General features: G+C 38.4%; 1 protein-coding gene across 1 annotated transcript in view; it reads left to right on the top strand.

The window, feature by feature from the left end:
- Positions 1–5,614: 5,614 nt before the first annotated feature.
- Positions 5,615–17,717, top strand: part of WDR72 (WD repeat domain 72) — a 223,968-nt gene continuing 211,865 nt past the window's right edge. The window contains exons 1-2 of the mRNA XM_027775611.1: positions 5,615–5,773; positions 14,808–14,914. Of these exons, the coding sequence (XP_027631412.1) occupies positions 5,621–5,773; positions 14,808–14,914 (260 nt within the window). The 5' untranslated portion in view covers positions 5,615–5,620. The remainder of the gene's footprint in view (positions 5,774–14,807; positions 14,915–17,717) is intronic.

Genomic DNA, 17,717 nt, shown 5'->3' on the forward strand with positions numbered 1-17,717 from the left:
GAGAAATCAGCAATTCCTTCTCCTTCATTCTCCTTTCAGGATTTTTGTCATGCACACACATGTGCCCAGTGTGTTTCAAGCTTCCGGGTCTAAGACTTGAACCGCGACTGACTTTGTGGGAATCCAGCAACGTAACCATTACTCCATCTGCTCATCCCACTAACTCCCTTCTTTAACAGTAGTGAATCTTGTTCTTGTTACAGTTAATTGGTATATCAATTGTTTGATTAATCATCCTGTATAGAACCAATTTTCTGTAAATGCTTCTGCACTGTCCTCCATGTGGATGCCCTCCTGATCATTTTACGGCTTTGACATTCCCTGTGGAGCTGTCCACTGTTCCTGCGTGACTGTCCTGCTCACCTTGTTGTGTTCCTCTATGAATTTCTGGTCACACTTTTGGGCAATAGGCCTTCTCACATGACCAGCGCTCTATTACAAGATGCTGAACATTCCCAAGGTGCATGTATGGCTGTTCTGCTTGGGCTCTGGCACTCTGTCCAAGCCATCCTTGTAGATGGATGTCCTTCTCACCCTTCCTGGGCTCTGATTCCCTAAATCTATGCCTCCCTATGCACATAGAGACCATATCTTATCTTTCTGTTTAAGCTCTCGCATTCTATATTGGATCTCCTTTCTCAACCTGCACAGCCTCTGACACCCCACTTCTTTTGTCATCCTTGGCCCTCTTAGGCTCATGACACCCCTCTTGAGTGATTTTGTTGCCTCAACTTTACTCATAACCTTGCTCACTTGGCTGCATCACCTAGTACCAGACAATCCTGTAAACATTCTTCTTTTCACCCTGCTGGGGCTCTGCAACTCACCCAGACTCCCCCATACTTTGGTACCCACTTGCCCTTTCTGGGTTCTGACTCCACATGGTGCCTCACACTGTTTGAACTTCAACACTTTGCTTGTGCTTTGTTCTACCTGATGGTTTTAGGACAGAATTAGCCAGGAAAGGAAAGAGTTTTATATTTTTTGGAGTTTTCTCTGCATAATTTCCTGAGAATTATCTCTAAATCAATTATTCTCTCTTCACTTGAATCTAGTCTTATTTGTCCTATTAAGATTTATTTATCTTATTTTTTAAAATAATTATTTTATTTTCTATTTATTCATTCATTTATTTCATTTTTTAAAATTTGACCAGAGAGGGACAGAGTGAGAGAGAAGGAGAGAGAGGGAAAGTGAGAGAGCAAGCCTCCAGGTCCAGGACTTGGACCATGGTTGGCCATGTGGGAGTCCAGCATCCTTAACCACTACGCCACCTGCCAGTCCAAGATTGATTTTTTAGAATTAATTTTATTTCTATAATTAGTACATTGAAAGTCTACCTGTTTACTTTTCTTAGGCTATCTTTTTTCTTGAGCTTAAAATTTCTTCCTTTGTTTCTCTAATAATTTATAATAATTTAATATATTTGTCCTTTTTTTGAAGTAAGTTTTAGATATTTTTATCATTAGTTTCCTCTCTTTGCTCATGAGTTACTACATTTAAAACATTATTGAATGTTCTGTAATTTTTGATTGTGTGCTTATTTGCCACTGGAGTTGTTTCTATAGAATCTTGTTCAGTCTGGGTTGTAGTTAATGTCTTTCAAAAGGTTTACAGAAAAATAACTTTATCAAAGTATAATTGACATGCAGAATACTTGTATATATACATATATGCATTTAAAGTCTAAAATTTGCTAAGTTTTGACATATGAATACACTCATGAAACTATATTCACAATTAAAATAATAGACCAATTTACCATCCTCAAAAATTTCCTCATTCTCCTTTGTAATCTCACTCTTCCTGTCCTTTCTTTCTGTCCTGACCTGCTTTTTGTTACTGTAAATTAATGAATTTAATAGAATTTCATACAGAGGGAATCATACAGTATTATTCCTTTTAATTACTTTTTAACTTAAAATTATTTTCCTTGCGACCAGCAGTTGGTGTAATGGCTATGTCGTTGGACTCCCATGTAGTCGACTGTGGCTTGAGTCCTGGACCCAGTGGCTTAAACTCATGCTGGGTGCATGTGCATGCATGTCCAAGATCCTGAGAGGAGAATGGAAGAGAAGGGATTGTGGTGTGGCCATTCCCCCTGGGGGGTGATTACTTGCTTTCTCTCTCTCTGTCTCTCTCTGTCTTTCTGGCAAGCACATGCACCCTATAGCAAAAACCTCTCCAAAAAAGTTATTTTCCTTTTAGAAATAATAGTTGGTCATTTTTTAAAATCGTGGAATAGTATTCCATTGTGTGGATGTACCATAATTTGTTTTTCTATTCACCTGTTAATAGATATGTGGCTTTTTGCCAGTTTTGGGCTATTACAGATAAAATCTTTGTATAAACATATGCTTTTTGCTTCTTATTTCGCTTGGGTTGGACCTAGGAATGGATTGACTGGGTCTTGTAGGAGGTGTATTTTTGGCTTTTTAAGAATCACCAGGGCCAAACAGATTGCCTAGGGTTATGTCACTGGACTCCCTCATGGTCGACTGCACTTTGAGTCCTAGACCCAGTGGCTTGAAACTCACACCAGGTGCATGTACATGTGTGCCAAGATCCCTGGAGGACAGTGGAAGAGAAGGGATTGTGGTGTGGCCATCCCCCTGGAGGTGGGGTGATTTCTCACTTTTGCTCTCACTGTCTCTGTCTCTGGTGTGTGCACATACCCTAAGGCAAAAACCTCTACCAAAAAAAAAAAAAAAGAAATTGCTGAACTGTTTTCCATTGTATATTACCACCATCAATCTATGAGTTCCAATTGCTCTACATTCTTCTTAACACTTGGCATTGTCTCTCTTTGTTTAAATTTTAGATTTTCTAATAGATCTGTAGTGTTTTGACAAGGCCTCCCAGTAGCATTATTGATGTGAGTACAATTTTTACATGGCTTTCTTTATATAGAGATACTGGAATTATATATGCATAATATATAGTCATATAATATATATTATATATAAAGTATATGTGATTATATAGACATGTATAATATATATAATATAAATTTATATATGTATATATATATATATTTTTCAAATTCCAAACACCTTTATTATTCATGCTTGTCACATTTTTCTTTAGAGATTTGGAAATAAATTTCCTTACCTTCATGTGTTAGTGGTGGAGTTTTTGTTTCCACTTTCAATGAACAAGGTTACCATGGGAGGTCTTTGCTTCCCGTCCTTATGTAGGGATTAACACTCCAACTCCTAGCCAAAAAAAAGTCTTATTGACTCAGTTCCTGTGGTGATTGTACTGGTTTTCAGGTTTCTTTCTGTTTTTTCCTCTTTGAGATTTTCCACATTTATTTGCAGCCTTGGTCATGGAAACAACAATTAAAAATAGACAGTTAGATAGATAGCTGTATCTATGTTTGAGACAGAAGAGAGAAGAGGTCCAAGTTTGGGCTACAGAGTTATTGAAACCAGAACTCTCTAATTAGTTTAGTAATATGATCAGAAGTGTAATCCTGGTATTAAGAATTACAATGATGGGACCAGCAGTTTGCGTAATGGCTATGTCGCTGGACTCCGATGTAGTCGACCGCGGTTCACCCAGTGGCTTAAAACTCACGCCGGGCGTGTGTGCGTGTGTACCCAAGATCCCAAGAGCAGAATGGAGGAGAAGGGATTGCAGCATGGCCATCCCCCCTGGGGGATGATCTTTCACTTCTATCTCTCTGTCTGGCAACTGCACGTGCCCTATAGCAAAAACCTCTCCCCCAAAAAATACAAAACAAAACAAAAAGAATTACAATGATCAGAGCATTTCCTATAGAAGTAATTTCATGGTGCTTGGGTATGACAATTAGAATAATTCAGGTGTATTACAGACCAGGTAGACTTGTACTGACCCAAGAAGTATACCATAGAGAACTAGGTGCTGAATTCCAAACTATGGGGCTGTAGTAGTATTTTGAATGCAATCAGTCTGAAATTAAACATTGCTTGTGTTGAATTTGTGTTCATAGTGTCAGTACACACCTGTATTTATATATTTGTCATGTATGTGCAAATATATATAATTGAGCACTATAAATAGCATGCCATATGTTTTTATAACTTAAATTTCTATTTATCCTTTAAAAATATTAATAGATTTTATTCATAAGAAAGAGAAAGAGGAACCAGCAGTTGGCGTAATGGCTATGTCACTGGACACCCATGTAGTCGACCACGGTTTGAGTCCCAGATCCGGTGGCTTAAACTCATGCTGGGAGCATGTGCGTGCATGCCCAAGATCCTGAGAGGAGAATGAAGGAGAAGGGATTGTGGCGTGGCCATCCCACCTGGGGGTGATTTTTTGCTTTCTCTCTCTGTCTCTCTGGTGAGCACACACCCTATCTCTCTCTGTCTCTCTGGTGAGCACACACCCTAAAGAAAAAAACTCTGAAAAAAAAAAAGAAAGGAAGGAAGGAAGGAAGGAAGGAAGGAAGGAAGGAAGGAAGGAAGGAAGAAAGAAAGAAAGAAAGAAAGAAAGAAAGAAAGAAAGAAAGAAAGAAAGAAAGAAAGAAAGAAAGAGGTATCCCCACCAGCATCCTCACATCACAATTCATCCCCAGCCTCAGCCAGCCTGGATTATGGGCATGCACACGCATGCCCATTGAATTCAGAGAAGGCCCAGGACATGAACCCAGCACCTTTTCCATGTGGATCTGGCTGTGTTACCACTGTATCATGACTTGGCCCGAGTATTTGCTTTTTTGACGCACTAATACAGAAATTTTGTGGAACAGAAAGTTTTTATTTTCTTGGCTTTCTCAAGGCAAATATGGGAAATATACTTGATACCTTCTTCCTTTCTTCCTTCACCATTTTTATTGAGATTAAATATATAATGCTAAATTGTATCTCAAAATGACTCATATTTCAAAAAAGAAGGCCTATTTGGGGAGCATATTAACTCAGCATTTCTTAAAATGTAATGCACACATCCTTGGGCAATATTTTGGGGATATACAGACAATAATACATAATTATGTATTATTTTAGCCTTATTATTTATATCACTACATGAAGGTAGTGATATCATAAATATTAGTTCTTTGTAAAATGCCAAATACAAAATCGGGTCAGGTAAATTATTAGTACATATAGTATAGGATGAACATGACAGAAATTATGATAGTCATACATAATTTTCAGACTGGGCAACACTTTTTGTGGAAAAGATTATTTTTAATATCAAATTTCAGAAATTTCTAGATGAGATGACATTTTTGAGGAGAGAGTCTGGGAAGCTACCTTCAAATTATACTGTGTAGAGAGCTCTGTTCTTCCTGAGAGTCCTAACTGGGCTTCGGAGTAGGTTGGGATCAAGCCATATGAAGAGGTAGGTATAGAGTTGGCACATCCTTGCTATCCGTCTGTTCATCAGCATCAATCAAGATTTGGAATTAAAGTCATTATCTTTGATGGGTTAGCAGTGAGCATGGTAATTTCAATATCTGATTACTACCCTGGTCTCTAATTGATAGAGAAATACCCTTTTTCATAGCCCTAAGAGAACATATCATTAAAATCCACATTGAAATATGTTCAGTTCCCCCAAATTTAAGAAAGATGACCCTGTACAGTTCTTTCTATTCTGTATGTCCATCCAGGATTTACACAACATGAAGACTTCCCTGCAGGCCGTGGCACTCTGGGGTAAGAAGGCCCCTCCTCACAGTATCACTGCCATCATGATCACAGATGACCAGCAAACCATTGTGACTGGAAGTCAAGAGGGTCAGCTCTGTCTCTGGAATCTCTCATCTGAATTAAAGGTTAGTGAAACTACTGATATTCAAACAGAACTCACAAAATAACCATGACTTGCTTCTTTTAAAAAAAAAAAAAATTAGTTTTTTTTTTTTTTTTGAGAGGTTTTTCGCTATAGGGCGCATGTGGTCGCCAGACAGACAGAGAGAGACAGAGAGACAGAAAGTGAGAAATCACCCCCCAGGGGGGATGGTCACGCCGCAATCCCTTCTCCTCCATTCTCCTCTCGGGATCTTGGGCACGCACGCACACGCACCCGGCATGAGTTTAAGCCATCGGGTCCGGGACATGAACTGCGGTAGACTATGTGAGAGTCCAGCGACATAGTCATTACGCTAACTGCTGGTTCCCAATAATTAGTTTTTTTTAGAGGTTTTTGCCTGTAACATGCTTGTGCTTGCAGGAGAGAGGGAGACAGAGACAGAGACAGTGAGAGGTGGAGTGAGAAATTATCCCTAGGGAGGAAGGCCACACCACAATCCCTTCTCCTCCTGGGATCTTGAGCACATACTCATACTCACCCAGCATGATTTTCTAGTCACTGGTTCTTGGATTTGAACCACTGTTGGCCATGTGAGAGTCCAGCGATGTAACTGCTACACTATCTGCTGGCACCATTTGCTTCTTCTATCTGCAATGACAGTGGAAGATTTGTATGATTGATAAAAGAGACTTATTATAGTAATAAATTGGTTTACTTTGAGTTTGTAAAAATGAAGTATGATATGATAATCAAGTTCATATTAAAAAATTATACTATGGGAACCAGCAGTTGGAGTAATCACTGTGTCGCTGGACTCCAATGTAGTCGACCGCTATTTGAGTCCCAGACCCGGTGGCTTAAACTCATGCTGGGTGTGTGTGCGTGTGTGCCCAAGATCCCGAGAGGAGAATGGAGGAGAAAGGATTGCTGCGTGGCCATCTCTTCTTTTTTGGGGGGGGGGGGGGTGGTGATTTCTCGCTCTCTGTCTTTCTCTGTGTTTCTGGCGAGTGCATGCACCCCCTATAGCAAAAACCTCTAAAAAAAATGATATGAATATTGCTAATCTTAGCTTCCAGCTAAGTGTGATCACCTTTAAAGCTATGCTGAGTTTTACTATTTTATATCCTGAATTATATGTTTAAGTAACTGAACTACAGACATATAAGTATAATTCTAAAAATTATAGCTCATTAATCTAAACAAAGGGCACCCTTGAAAAGCACTATTAACAAAGTGAGTAATATCTTAATTATCTGGGTGTTTTCGCTGGTTTGCCTTCTTGCTATTCTTTTAGTCTCTGCTTGCCTGTGATTTTACAGATCACATCAAAATGCTCTAAATCCAATTTACTATTGTCGTCCTCCTATTTCAGAACCTGACCTCACCTAGCATTTGGCCCATTGATTAGCGGTTAATTGTCCCTGTCCCAAGTCATAAACATTTAACATATTGGAATAGATATTTGCTTAACTCTAGTAGTCTCTAGACCCAATTTGAACATTTAAACTAATGATGTACTTAAAGTATACTGCCCTCATTAAGAAGCCTTTTAAAGATCAAAGACTATTTTTAGCCTTTAAGGTTTGTCACTTTAAAACTTAAATTAACAATTAATTGTAATTCTATTTTATAGTGTAATTAATTAACATCTCCTATCTCTAGACAGTTCTCTTAGAGGACTGCCAAGAACAGTTAGTAGACCAGCTCAGCTCAATGTTCATGAACATCCTTGAAAGAAGAAATGGATATTATTAGAACAGTTTCATTTTGAAAAAGATGGCTTTCACATTTATTTTTAATTATACTTTAAACTCAGACTCCTAAAGAGCTTCAGATGTCTTACTACTCTTTTTTAATGTTGAAGCACACTGTTTTCTGGATAGAGTAGTTGTCTAGCAATAGTATACAAGTTTAAGAAATGTGGAATCCTAGCATGTATGTTAGAATATATATATAGTACATATATAGATATACACACAATATATATCAATATAAATTAATTTATATTAATTACATCATAAATTATAATGTATGTTTATATATTGTATTAATATACAAGGTATAATATTGCTATATAATGTGGAGTTGATTAGCGGTTAATTGTCCCTGTCCCAAGTCATAAACATTTAACATATTGGAATAGATATTTGCTTAACTCTAGTAGTCTCTAGACCCAATTTGAACATTTAAACTAATGATGTACTTAAAGTATACTGCCCTCATTAAGAAGCCTTTTAAAGATCAAAGACTATTTTTAGCCTTTAAGGTTTGTCACTTTAAAACTTAAATTAACAATTAATTGTAATTCTATTTTATAGTGTAATTAATTAACATCTCCTATCTCTAGACAGTTCTCTTAGAGGACTGCCAAGAACAGTTAGTAGACCAGCTCAGCTCAATGTTCATGAACATCCTTGAAAGAAGAAATGGATATTATTAGAACAGTTTCATTTTGAAAAAGATGGCTTTCACATTTATTTTTAATTATACTTTAAACTCAGACTCCTAAAGAGCTTCAGATGTCTTACTACTCTTTTTTAATGTTGAAGCATACTGTTTTCTGGATAGAGTAGTTGTCTAGCAATAGTATACAAGTTTAAGAAATGTGGAATCCTAGCATGTATGTTAGAATATATATATAGTACATATATAGATATACACACAATATATATCAATATAAATTAATTTATATTAATTACACCATAAATTATAATGTATGTTTATATATTGTATTAATATACAAGGTATAATATTGATATATAATGTGGATATATTAATATATAATATATATATAATATATAAAATATACATTAATTTATATTATATTAATTGTATGTTCCTGGTATTTCTTTAATGTATGTTCAGCACACATGGGTTGAGTCCGTATGTTGTTAGGCAGTGTGCTTGGTTCTCATCCATGAGTTCAAACATGAATAAGAAGACCTGCAGCTGGTACCAGGAGGTGGCAATGCAGTAGAGGGAGGACATCACTCATGTAGTGCAGTTGCATTATAGTAAGTGGCGCTCTAAGTAAGTAACGGCCAGCACTGCATATTCAATAGAGAAGTTACACTATGCATACCTGAAAAGCCAAGCATCTGCCTAGTTTTAGAGCAGTGGTTCTTAACAGGGACCAGTTTTCCCCCAAAGGGACATTTGTTAGTATCTGCCAACATTTTAGGTTGTCACAATGGAAAGAAGAGAGATGTTACTGGCATCTAGTGTGTAGAGACTGAGGATGCTGTATGCATCCTCTAATTCATATGTCAGCCCCCACAAAAAGAACAGACCCATACAAAATGTCAGTAGTGTAAACATTGTGAAATCAGGGTTAGAGGTATGAGGTAGAAGAAACAAGGTTAAGAAAACAACCTATGCTTTGCAGGGAAGTGAGGAGCTCTTTTACTGGGCGTTAGGTGTGAACAAGGATCACAGAGGGGAAGGTTGGAGGGAAAGATGGGGGCCTAGACATGAACAAGTTTAAATGACAAGTGAAGTAGTTGATATAGAATCCTCTTTGCAAGGTGGAGATCCAAGCTGGGAATGGGATCAGCTTTGTGCTTTGGAAATTAACAGTAAAGACCTTGTGAAAAAGTTAATAATATAAACAAGATACTGATTAGTATGGATGTGAGATATTCCCTGTGACAGTTTTCCTTAACATTTTCTATGCCTGAATATAGGGCCATAATGAATGACTTCCTTTCTTATTTTTCCATGGATCTTGCCCCTATCTGACAACTGATCAAGTATCAACAGGGAAACTCCAAACTGTCCAAAAATCAAGGACACTTTTGAGTTTTCAACAAATCCTTTTGTTATCTATAGGACAATAAAGTGAGTGGTTCACCATTAATTAATGCTTAGTAGTTTAATGTGGGTCTTGTTTCAAAAATGTATAAAGGAATAATTTGGGTTGGCAGAGGAAAATGAGATTTCGAAAACATGAGACTGTAAGAAAGGATATAACTGTGGGACCAGCAGATGGCGAAATGGTTACACTGCTGGGTTCTCACGCAGTTGACCACAGTTCAAGTCAGACCTGGTGACTTTGAACTTAGGCTGGGCACATGCACATGCATGCCCAAGATCCTGAGAGGAGAATGGAGAAGGGATTGTGGCACGGCCAACCCCCTTTGGGGGTGATTTCTCACTTTCTGTCTCTCTCTGTCTCTCCAGCAAGCACATGAGCCCTATAGGAAAAAAAATAAAATAGAAATAAATTAAAAAAAAAACTCTTAAAAAAAAAAAAGAAGAATGCAGTTGCATTGTAGTAAGAGGCGCTCTAAGTAAGTAATGGCTATGTGGCTGATGGAGTGACAGAAACACTGGAGGGCAGCCTGATGCCAGTGTGCATCCCAGGGAGAAGACAACAGGAAGGGAAGAAGGAAGTTAGGGAGGAAGATAAAGTAAAAGGAAGCCATTTATTTTCTACTCATAACAAATTTGGAAAGCTGTTTTCTCCTCCAAAATGATTTGAGTAAGAGAATATGTCCAGTTCCGTGGTCTTAAACAGCCACTCACTGCAGTGAATAGTCAAGTAAGAAACCTAGGTCCACTTGCTTGTATTATCCACTGGGATAATACACAGATCTTTTTGTTCTAAGCATTGATTCCCCTTCAGGTTTCTGAGTCTAGTCTAGGAGATGGATTTTTAAGTAGAAGGCTATAAAGCAGTGTGAGACTTACTTGTATCTATGAATTCAACTATTCTAAGTACCTCATGTAAGTGAAATCATGCAGTATTTTTTTTTATGACTAAGCTTATTTTACTTAGCATAATGTTCTCAAGGTTTATCCATGTTGTAGCAGGTGACAAGTGTTCCCTCCTTTTTAAAGACTGAGTGAGACTCCATTTTATGTGTACACCACATTTTTGTTTATCTATTCATCCGTGGATGCACACTGGGTTGCTTCCACTTTTTGACCAACATAGACAATGCTGCTACATGGGAATACAGGTATCTGTTTGCACTCCTTCCTTTAGTTCTCTTGGGTGTAAACCCAGAGTGGAATCAATGGCTCACATGGTCATTTTATTTTTAATTTTTGAGGAACCATCATAATGGCTGCACCACTTTATGTTCCCATCAGTAGTGCATGGTTCTTCAGTGCAAACTGATAACTCTTCTACATCAGAGCATCACTTTCCACCACTGTGCCACTGTCCAGGGCCCCCATGGTTATACTTGTTTTATACACGAAATAATTGGTAATTTAGTCATTAGTGTTATATTTTAAAATCTTTCATATAGGAGAAAACATTGGCATTTAAAACAATAATTTAGTTAAACGTCTGTTTTTAATGTAGAAAAGTTATTTTTACTGTTTCTGAGGCAGGAAGACAAGTAAAGTATTTAAAAAGAATTTTTTTTTTCAAGAGGTTTTTGCTATAGGACACATGTACTCACCAGGAAGACAGAGAGAGACAGAGAGACAGAGAGACAGAAAGCGAGAAATCACCCCCCCCCGGGGGGGGGGATAGCCACACCGCAGTCCCTTCTCCTCCATTCTCCTCTCAGGATTTTGGGCATGCATGCACATGCTCCCGGTGTGAGTTTAAACTACCAGGTCCAGGACTAGATCTGCAGTCGACTACATGGGAGTCCAGCAACATAGCCATTACACTAACTACTAGTCCCAAAAAGAATTTTTAATAGACTGTATTTTAAAGTAGGCTTAGGTTCACAGCAAGATAAAATGAAGCATACAGAGGGTTCTCATACATTTTTGCTCCCACACACCCACAGTTAACATCCCACACTGGAGTAGAATGTTCATTACAATCCATACACACCGAAGTCCATAGTTTCCATTAGTGTTGGTTCACTCTTAATGTTGTACACTCTGTGGGGTCCGACAAATATATAACTTTGTATTTGTTATTATAATATCATACATATTAGTTTCACTGCCTAAAATCCCTCTGTCAACCTGTTTATCTTTGGCTCCCTTGTAACTCCTGAAAACTCCTGATGGCTTTCATTGTCTCCATAGTTTCACCTTTTCTAGACCGTGGGATTGCTGGAATCAGGCAATAGCTAGCCTTTTCCCATGGGCTTACTTCACTTAGTAACATTCTCTTGGATTTTACCGTATCATTTTTATGGCTTAATAACTTGCTCATTTCCATTTAGTACTGATACTATTTCATTGAATGAAGGTATTAAGATTTATTTATCTGTTCACCTATCCTGCTTGCTTCCACATTTTTTCAATTACCTGTAAAATGGCTATAACCATTTGTATGCAGGTTTTCATGTAGACACAATTTTTCAGTTCATTTGAGTTAATACCAAAGCGTGTGATTACTGGATTGTATGGTAAGAGTATGTTTAGTTGCATAAGAAACTGCTAAGCTGTCTTCCAAAGTGGCTGTACCATTTTGCATTTCCACCAAATCCTTGTCAGAATTTAGTATTGTCAATGTTCTGTATTTTGGTCATTGCAATAGGCATGTGGTCGTATGTGATTATTGTCTTAATTTCTATTTTCCTTATGACATTTGTTGTGGTACATCTTTTTATGTGCTCTTTTGCCACCTGTATATTTTCTTTCATAACGTGTATACTGTGATTTTTTTTTCTAAGTCAGGTTTTTAATTTTTGTATTGTTGAGTTTTAAGAGATTTTGTATATTTTGGATAATAGTCTTTTATCGGATAAGTCTTTCCCAAATATTTATCCTAACCTGTGGCTTATTTTGTTATTGGCTTTCTTTCTTTCTTTTTTTTTTTTGTATGAATAAAAAGACACTATAGTTTGGGTAACATATCATTTAGAAGTTAAAATTGATGCCCAAAGAGTCCTCCACAGTAATTGGTCTGGTATTTGATCTGTGACTAATGGAATCTCAGTGCTTTCTTTTTGTAAATTTTTTCAGTTTTCTTGAGGTATAATTGACCAAAGTTATATATATTTAATATGTATAATTAATCATTTGATATATGTATATCTTACGAAATGATGACTGTAACCAAGTTCATTAACACATGCATGACCTCACATATTTACCTTTGTAGTGTGTGTGTATTGTGAGAACACTTAGGATCTGTTCTCTTAGCACATTTGAAGCTCACAATACAGGTTTAGTGACTATCCTCATCAGGCTACTCATGAGAGCCTCATTCATCTTCTAGTTCAAATCTGTCCCCTTTGACCATTACCTCCCAATTTATCCTCCACGCCCAGCCCTGGCAACCATTGTTCTATCTTCTGCTTTTATGAATTTGACATTTGAGATTTCCCACATCAGTGGGACCATGTAGATTTTATTTTTCTGTGTCTGGCTTATTTCACTTAATGTAATGTCCTCTAGGTTCAGCCATGTTGTTACAAATGACAGCATTTCCTACTAGACAGTTGAGTGTATGCATGTGTGTGCATGCCACATCTTTTTAATCCATTTATCCATTCATAAACACTTAGGCTGTTTCTATATTTGGGCTATTGTGACTAATGTGCCTCTAAATATGAAGGTGCAAATACCTTTTCTTTTCTTTCTTTTTGTTTTGTTTTGTTTTGTTTTGAGAGGTTTTTGTTATAAGGCGCTTGCACTCACTAGAAAGACAGAGACAGAGACAGAAAGCGAGAAATCACTCCTCAGAGGGGGATGGCCATGCCGCAATCCCTTCTCTTCCATTTTCCTCTTGGGGTCTTGGGCACATATGCACACATGCTCAGTGTGAGTTTAAGCCACCAGGTCCAGGGCTCGAACCACAGTCGACTACATGGGAGTCCAGCGACATAGCCAGCATGCGAACTGCTGAGCCCCACAAATGCCTTTTCAAGATGCTGATTTCATTCCCTTGGCATATGTGAGAGGACATCAAAATGTTCATGGAAAAATGAAATTAAAGTGTCTAGTTTATTTTGCAAAATAAATGGAATAAAATGACATAACCAATGCAAAAACCAATTTGAAATCCACATGTAGTTTCATTTACACTGTGCATTTTCTGTGAACTTTCTGAATATTCCTTTTATACCCAGAAGTGAGATTGCTGGATTATATGGTAGTTTTATTTTTGATTTTTGCCATTGGGTGGGTGCCACCATGCCCCTTATTTTAAAGTTTTATAAAAAGTTTATTTCTTCCAAGAGAAAGAGAGTGAGAGACAGAGAGACAGGCTCTTCCAACAGAATTTTCATACAGCAATCCACCTCCAGTGTCAGCCATCAGATAGTATGCACTTGTGTGTGCCCAGTGTTCTCAGGTAGGTACCGGAATGCGAACGCTAGATCTTTCCATGTGGAGCCAGTTGCGTTATCGCTTCACCACTGCTTCCCCCCCTCCTTTTTTTTTTTTGTGACAGGTTTTTGCTATAGGGTGTGTGCACTCACCAGAAAGAGAGAGAGAGACAGAGAGACAGAAAGCAAGAAATCACCCCCCAGGAGGGATGGCCACATCAGCAATACCTTCTCTTCCATTCTCCTCTCAGGATCTTGGGCACACATATACACACACCCGGAATGAGTTTAAGCAACTGGGTCTGGGACTCGAACAGTGGTTGACTACATGGGAGTCCAGTGACGTAGCGATTACTGGCCCCCTATTTTTAATTTTTGCAGAAATTTCCTACTGTTTTCCAAAATGGCTATACTAATTTGTATTTCTCCCACCAAATAAAGCATAATCATAGTTACAAAAAGGGCAGTATTTTTATTTTTTCTTGTGTTATTTTATGAACTCATTTTAAGTTCTGACATCTGCACATTAATAGGCTACCATCACTGGAAGGACATTTTGTGCATAACAAGAAGCAACACTGACTTGTTTGTATTCAAAACCTAGCTGCTGTAAAACAGGTCTGGCAGTCATCAAGGTTTCGTGATGGATACCAAACCAAAACAACAACAAAAAATGTGTACAACACAGTCCCTTCACCTAGAAGTTTACTATTCTGTGGATTTTGATATTTTCCTGTTCCTGAGACTTATTGACAGCAAAAACACAATATAACAGGATTTCCTACTCAGAATTATGAATCCTCTGTAGTGTGATGTTTCTGTTCTCCAGTTTGCAGTTGTTTAAAACCTTACTAATTTCGTTTTCAGATTTCTGCTAAAGAACTCCTGTTTGGTCACTCGGCTTCAGTAACGTGTTTGGCAAGAGCTAGGGACTTCTCGAAACAGCCTTATGTTGTTAGTGCTGCTGAAAACGGGTAGGTAACATGTGTGAAGCTTTGTCTCTACGTTCCCTTCCCGTTGTAATGAGTGTGCTAATGTACAATTTTAGGGCCAAACAGTACCTTCCTGATCAACATGTTTCTTTTTTTGTATACAAAACTAGGTCTTAAATGATCAAGTATGTAGTGTAATGGTCCCATTGAATGTAGTCAGTACTGTGATTCCCAATCTCATGCTCCTTTGATGGATTGGGACCAAGCAAAGACCAGATTAGACCTGTGGTACTTTTCCTTATGTGAAAAAAAGTAACAATTAAAAATGGAGGTGTGGGGACCAGCAGATGGTGTAACAGTTACGTCATTGAACTCCCATGTAGTCAACCATGGTTCTAGTTTTGGACCCAGAAGCTAAAATCTCACGCCAGGCACATGTGTGTGTTTGTGCCCAAAATCCTGAGAGGAGAATGGAGAAGGGATTGCGGTGTGGCCATCCCTCCTGGGGTATGATTTATTGCTTTCTGTCTCTCTGACAAGTGTATACACCCTGAAACAAAAATCTCTCTGAGAAAAAAAAAAAATGGAGGTCTGGTTGCTCTCTGCTTTTTCATGGAGTAAGTCTGAGTTCTAAAACAAACACATTCAAGCTTTCATAGTTTTCCAAAACAATAGGTACCATCTTCATTTTGAGCCCCTGTCAATGCCATTATGAAACTAAGAGAAGGGAAAACTCAGTTTTGAGAAGAATGAGAGGCGGTAGAAAGGAAGGGAACATAGACAATGATTTGGGTGCAGGCTTCATTGAAGCAAGACTTTGCTATAGGCAGAGCCCCCCTGAGGGGAGAGTTACCATAAACTGACTGTGCTGACCAGCTATTTGTGAAAACACACTGAGGAATGTTGAGTGGATTCCGCATGCACTTGTGAATGAGGGATTGGGTTGCGTGCTGAAACAAGAGCACCTCCTCTTTTGATTTTAACCCAAAGAGGAATTATACGCATCTGAATTCCGAGAACTAAAAGGATAATGAAGAATCAAGTGTCTCACTGGTATAAGCAGAATAGGTGAACAAAATGGCTAGTAGAATAAAAAATCAAAAGAGGACCCTATTCTCATAGTGAATACAGTAACATGATACTTGTTACACTTAGAGAGATTGAACTTTGGATAAATTTAAAGTGAAGTATCCTAGCAAAATTTTTTTTAAACATTTGCCCATAGCTTTCACACATCAGGGCTGTCATAAAACCTGCTATATCTGTGAGGTATTTATTCCCATTCTAAAGGATTTAGGGGATGGTGTTTTATTTATTTATTTATTTATTTATTTATTTATTTAGAGAGATTTTTGCTATAGGGTGCATGTGCTCACTAGAGAGACAGAGAGAGACAAAAAGTGAGAAGTCACCCCCAGAAGGAATGGCCACACCTCAATCCCTTTTCATCCATTTTCCTCTTGGGATTTTGGGTGCACACACACACATGTGCCCGGTACAAGTTCCAAGCCTCTGGGTCAGGGACTTGAACTGTAGTCAGCCATGTTGGAGTCCAGCAACATAACCATTATACCATCTGCTGGGTCCAGACGGTGAACTTTTTGAGGGACTACTCAAATATCTTTTTTTGAGAGGTTTTTGCTATAGGGTGTGTGCACTCACTGGAAAGAGAGAGAGAGAGAGACAGAAAGTGAGAAATCATCCTACCAGGGGGATGGCCACGCCACAATCCCTTCTCCTTCATTCTCCTTTCAAGATCTTGGGCACGCATGCACACGTGCCCAGCCTGAGTATAAGCCACCAGGTCCAGGACTCGAACTGCAGTTGACCACATGGGAGTCCAGTGACATAGCCATTGTGCCAACTGCTGGTCCCAATGGATGTGTTCTTTTTTTTTGGAGAGGTTTTTGCTATAGGGCGCATGCGCTCGCCAGACAGACAGAGAGAGACAGAGAGATAGAAAGCAGGAAATCACCCCCCAGGGGGGATGGCCACACCGCAATCCCTTCTCCTCCATTCTCCTCTTGGGATCTTGGGCACGCACGCACACGCGCCCGGCGTGAGTTTAAGCCACTGGGTCCGGGACTCGAACCGCAGTCGACTACGTGGGAGTCCAGTGACATAGCCATTACGCTAACTGCTGGTCCCAATGGATGTGTTCTTGATGACAGATGAAGTTAGCTGTGTGAGCCTTGCAAATATGATTACGAAAATCTGTTTGTTTGGTTTTTTTTTTTTTTTTTGGTTTGAGTAGCCATTTTCCTTTGCCAAACTGATTTGAATTTTCTGTAACTCTGATCTTTTGGGGTCCCCCCAAACTTAGCCTGCATCTTTAAGTTACTTCTTAATATTACCTATACGTCAGTTTATTGTATACTTAGCAAACAGACCCTAATAGAATCCATTTGAAGTGATTATACTTACAAGGCTTGCCCCATTATTCCCCAAACACCAGTGCACGTTTAACTTGGAGAAGTCCCTGGAAGTGGCTGGAGGCTTAGCATTTCTGTCTCCAAGTTCCCAGGGTTGCTTCGTGGCTGTTCCCATGGATTTTTGGAATAATTCTATGACTGATAGACATAAATCCAGATCAGATATCCCATTTAGCTCAAGGATGATGAAAAGAAGAAAACTCCTGGAGACCAGATATTGAAACAACAGAAGGCCAAGGGAAAAGAGAAGACCCTGAAAGTAGATGACAGTGAGAAAAAGTCGATTATTTACAAAGAACATTAATTAAACAGAGCTGACTCCTCAACAGTAAAATGACGACCAGAGAGCAGTGAAGTAAGTTCAAAAAGTAGAGAAAAATATCTGCCAACTTAGAATTATATATCCAACAAAA

This window comes from Tupaia chinensis, unplaced genomic scaffold (assembly GCF_000334495.1).
Source record: "Tupaia chinensis unplaced genomic scaffold, TupChi_1.0 Scaffold000576_1, whole genome shotgun sequence".
Lineage (NCBI taxonomy): Eukaryota > Metazoa > Chordata > Mammalia > Scandentia > Tupaiidae > Tupaia > Tupaia belangeri.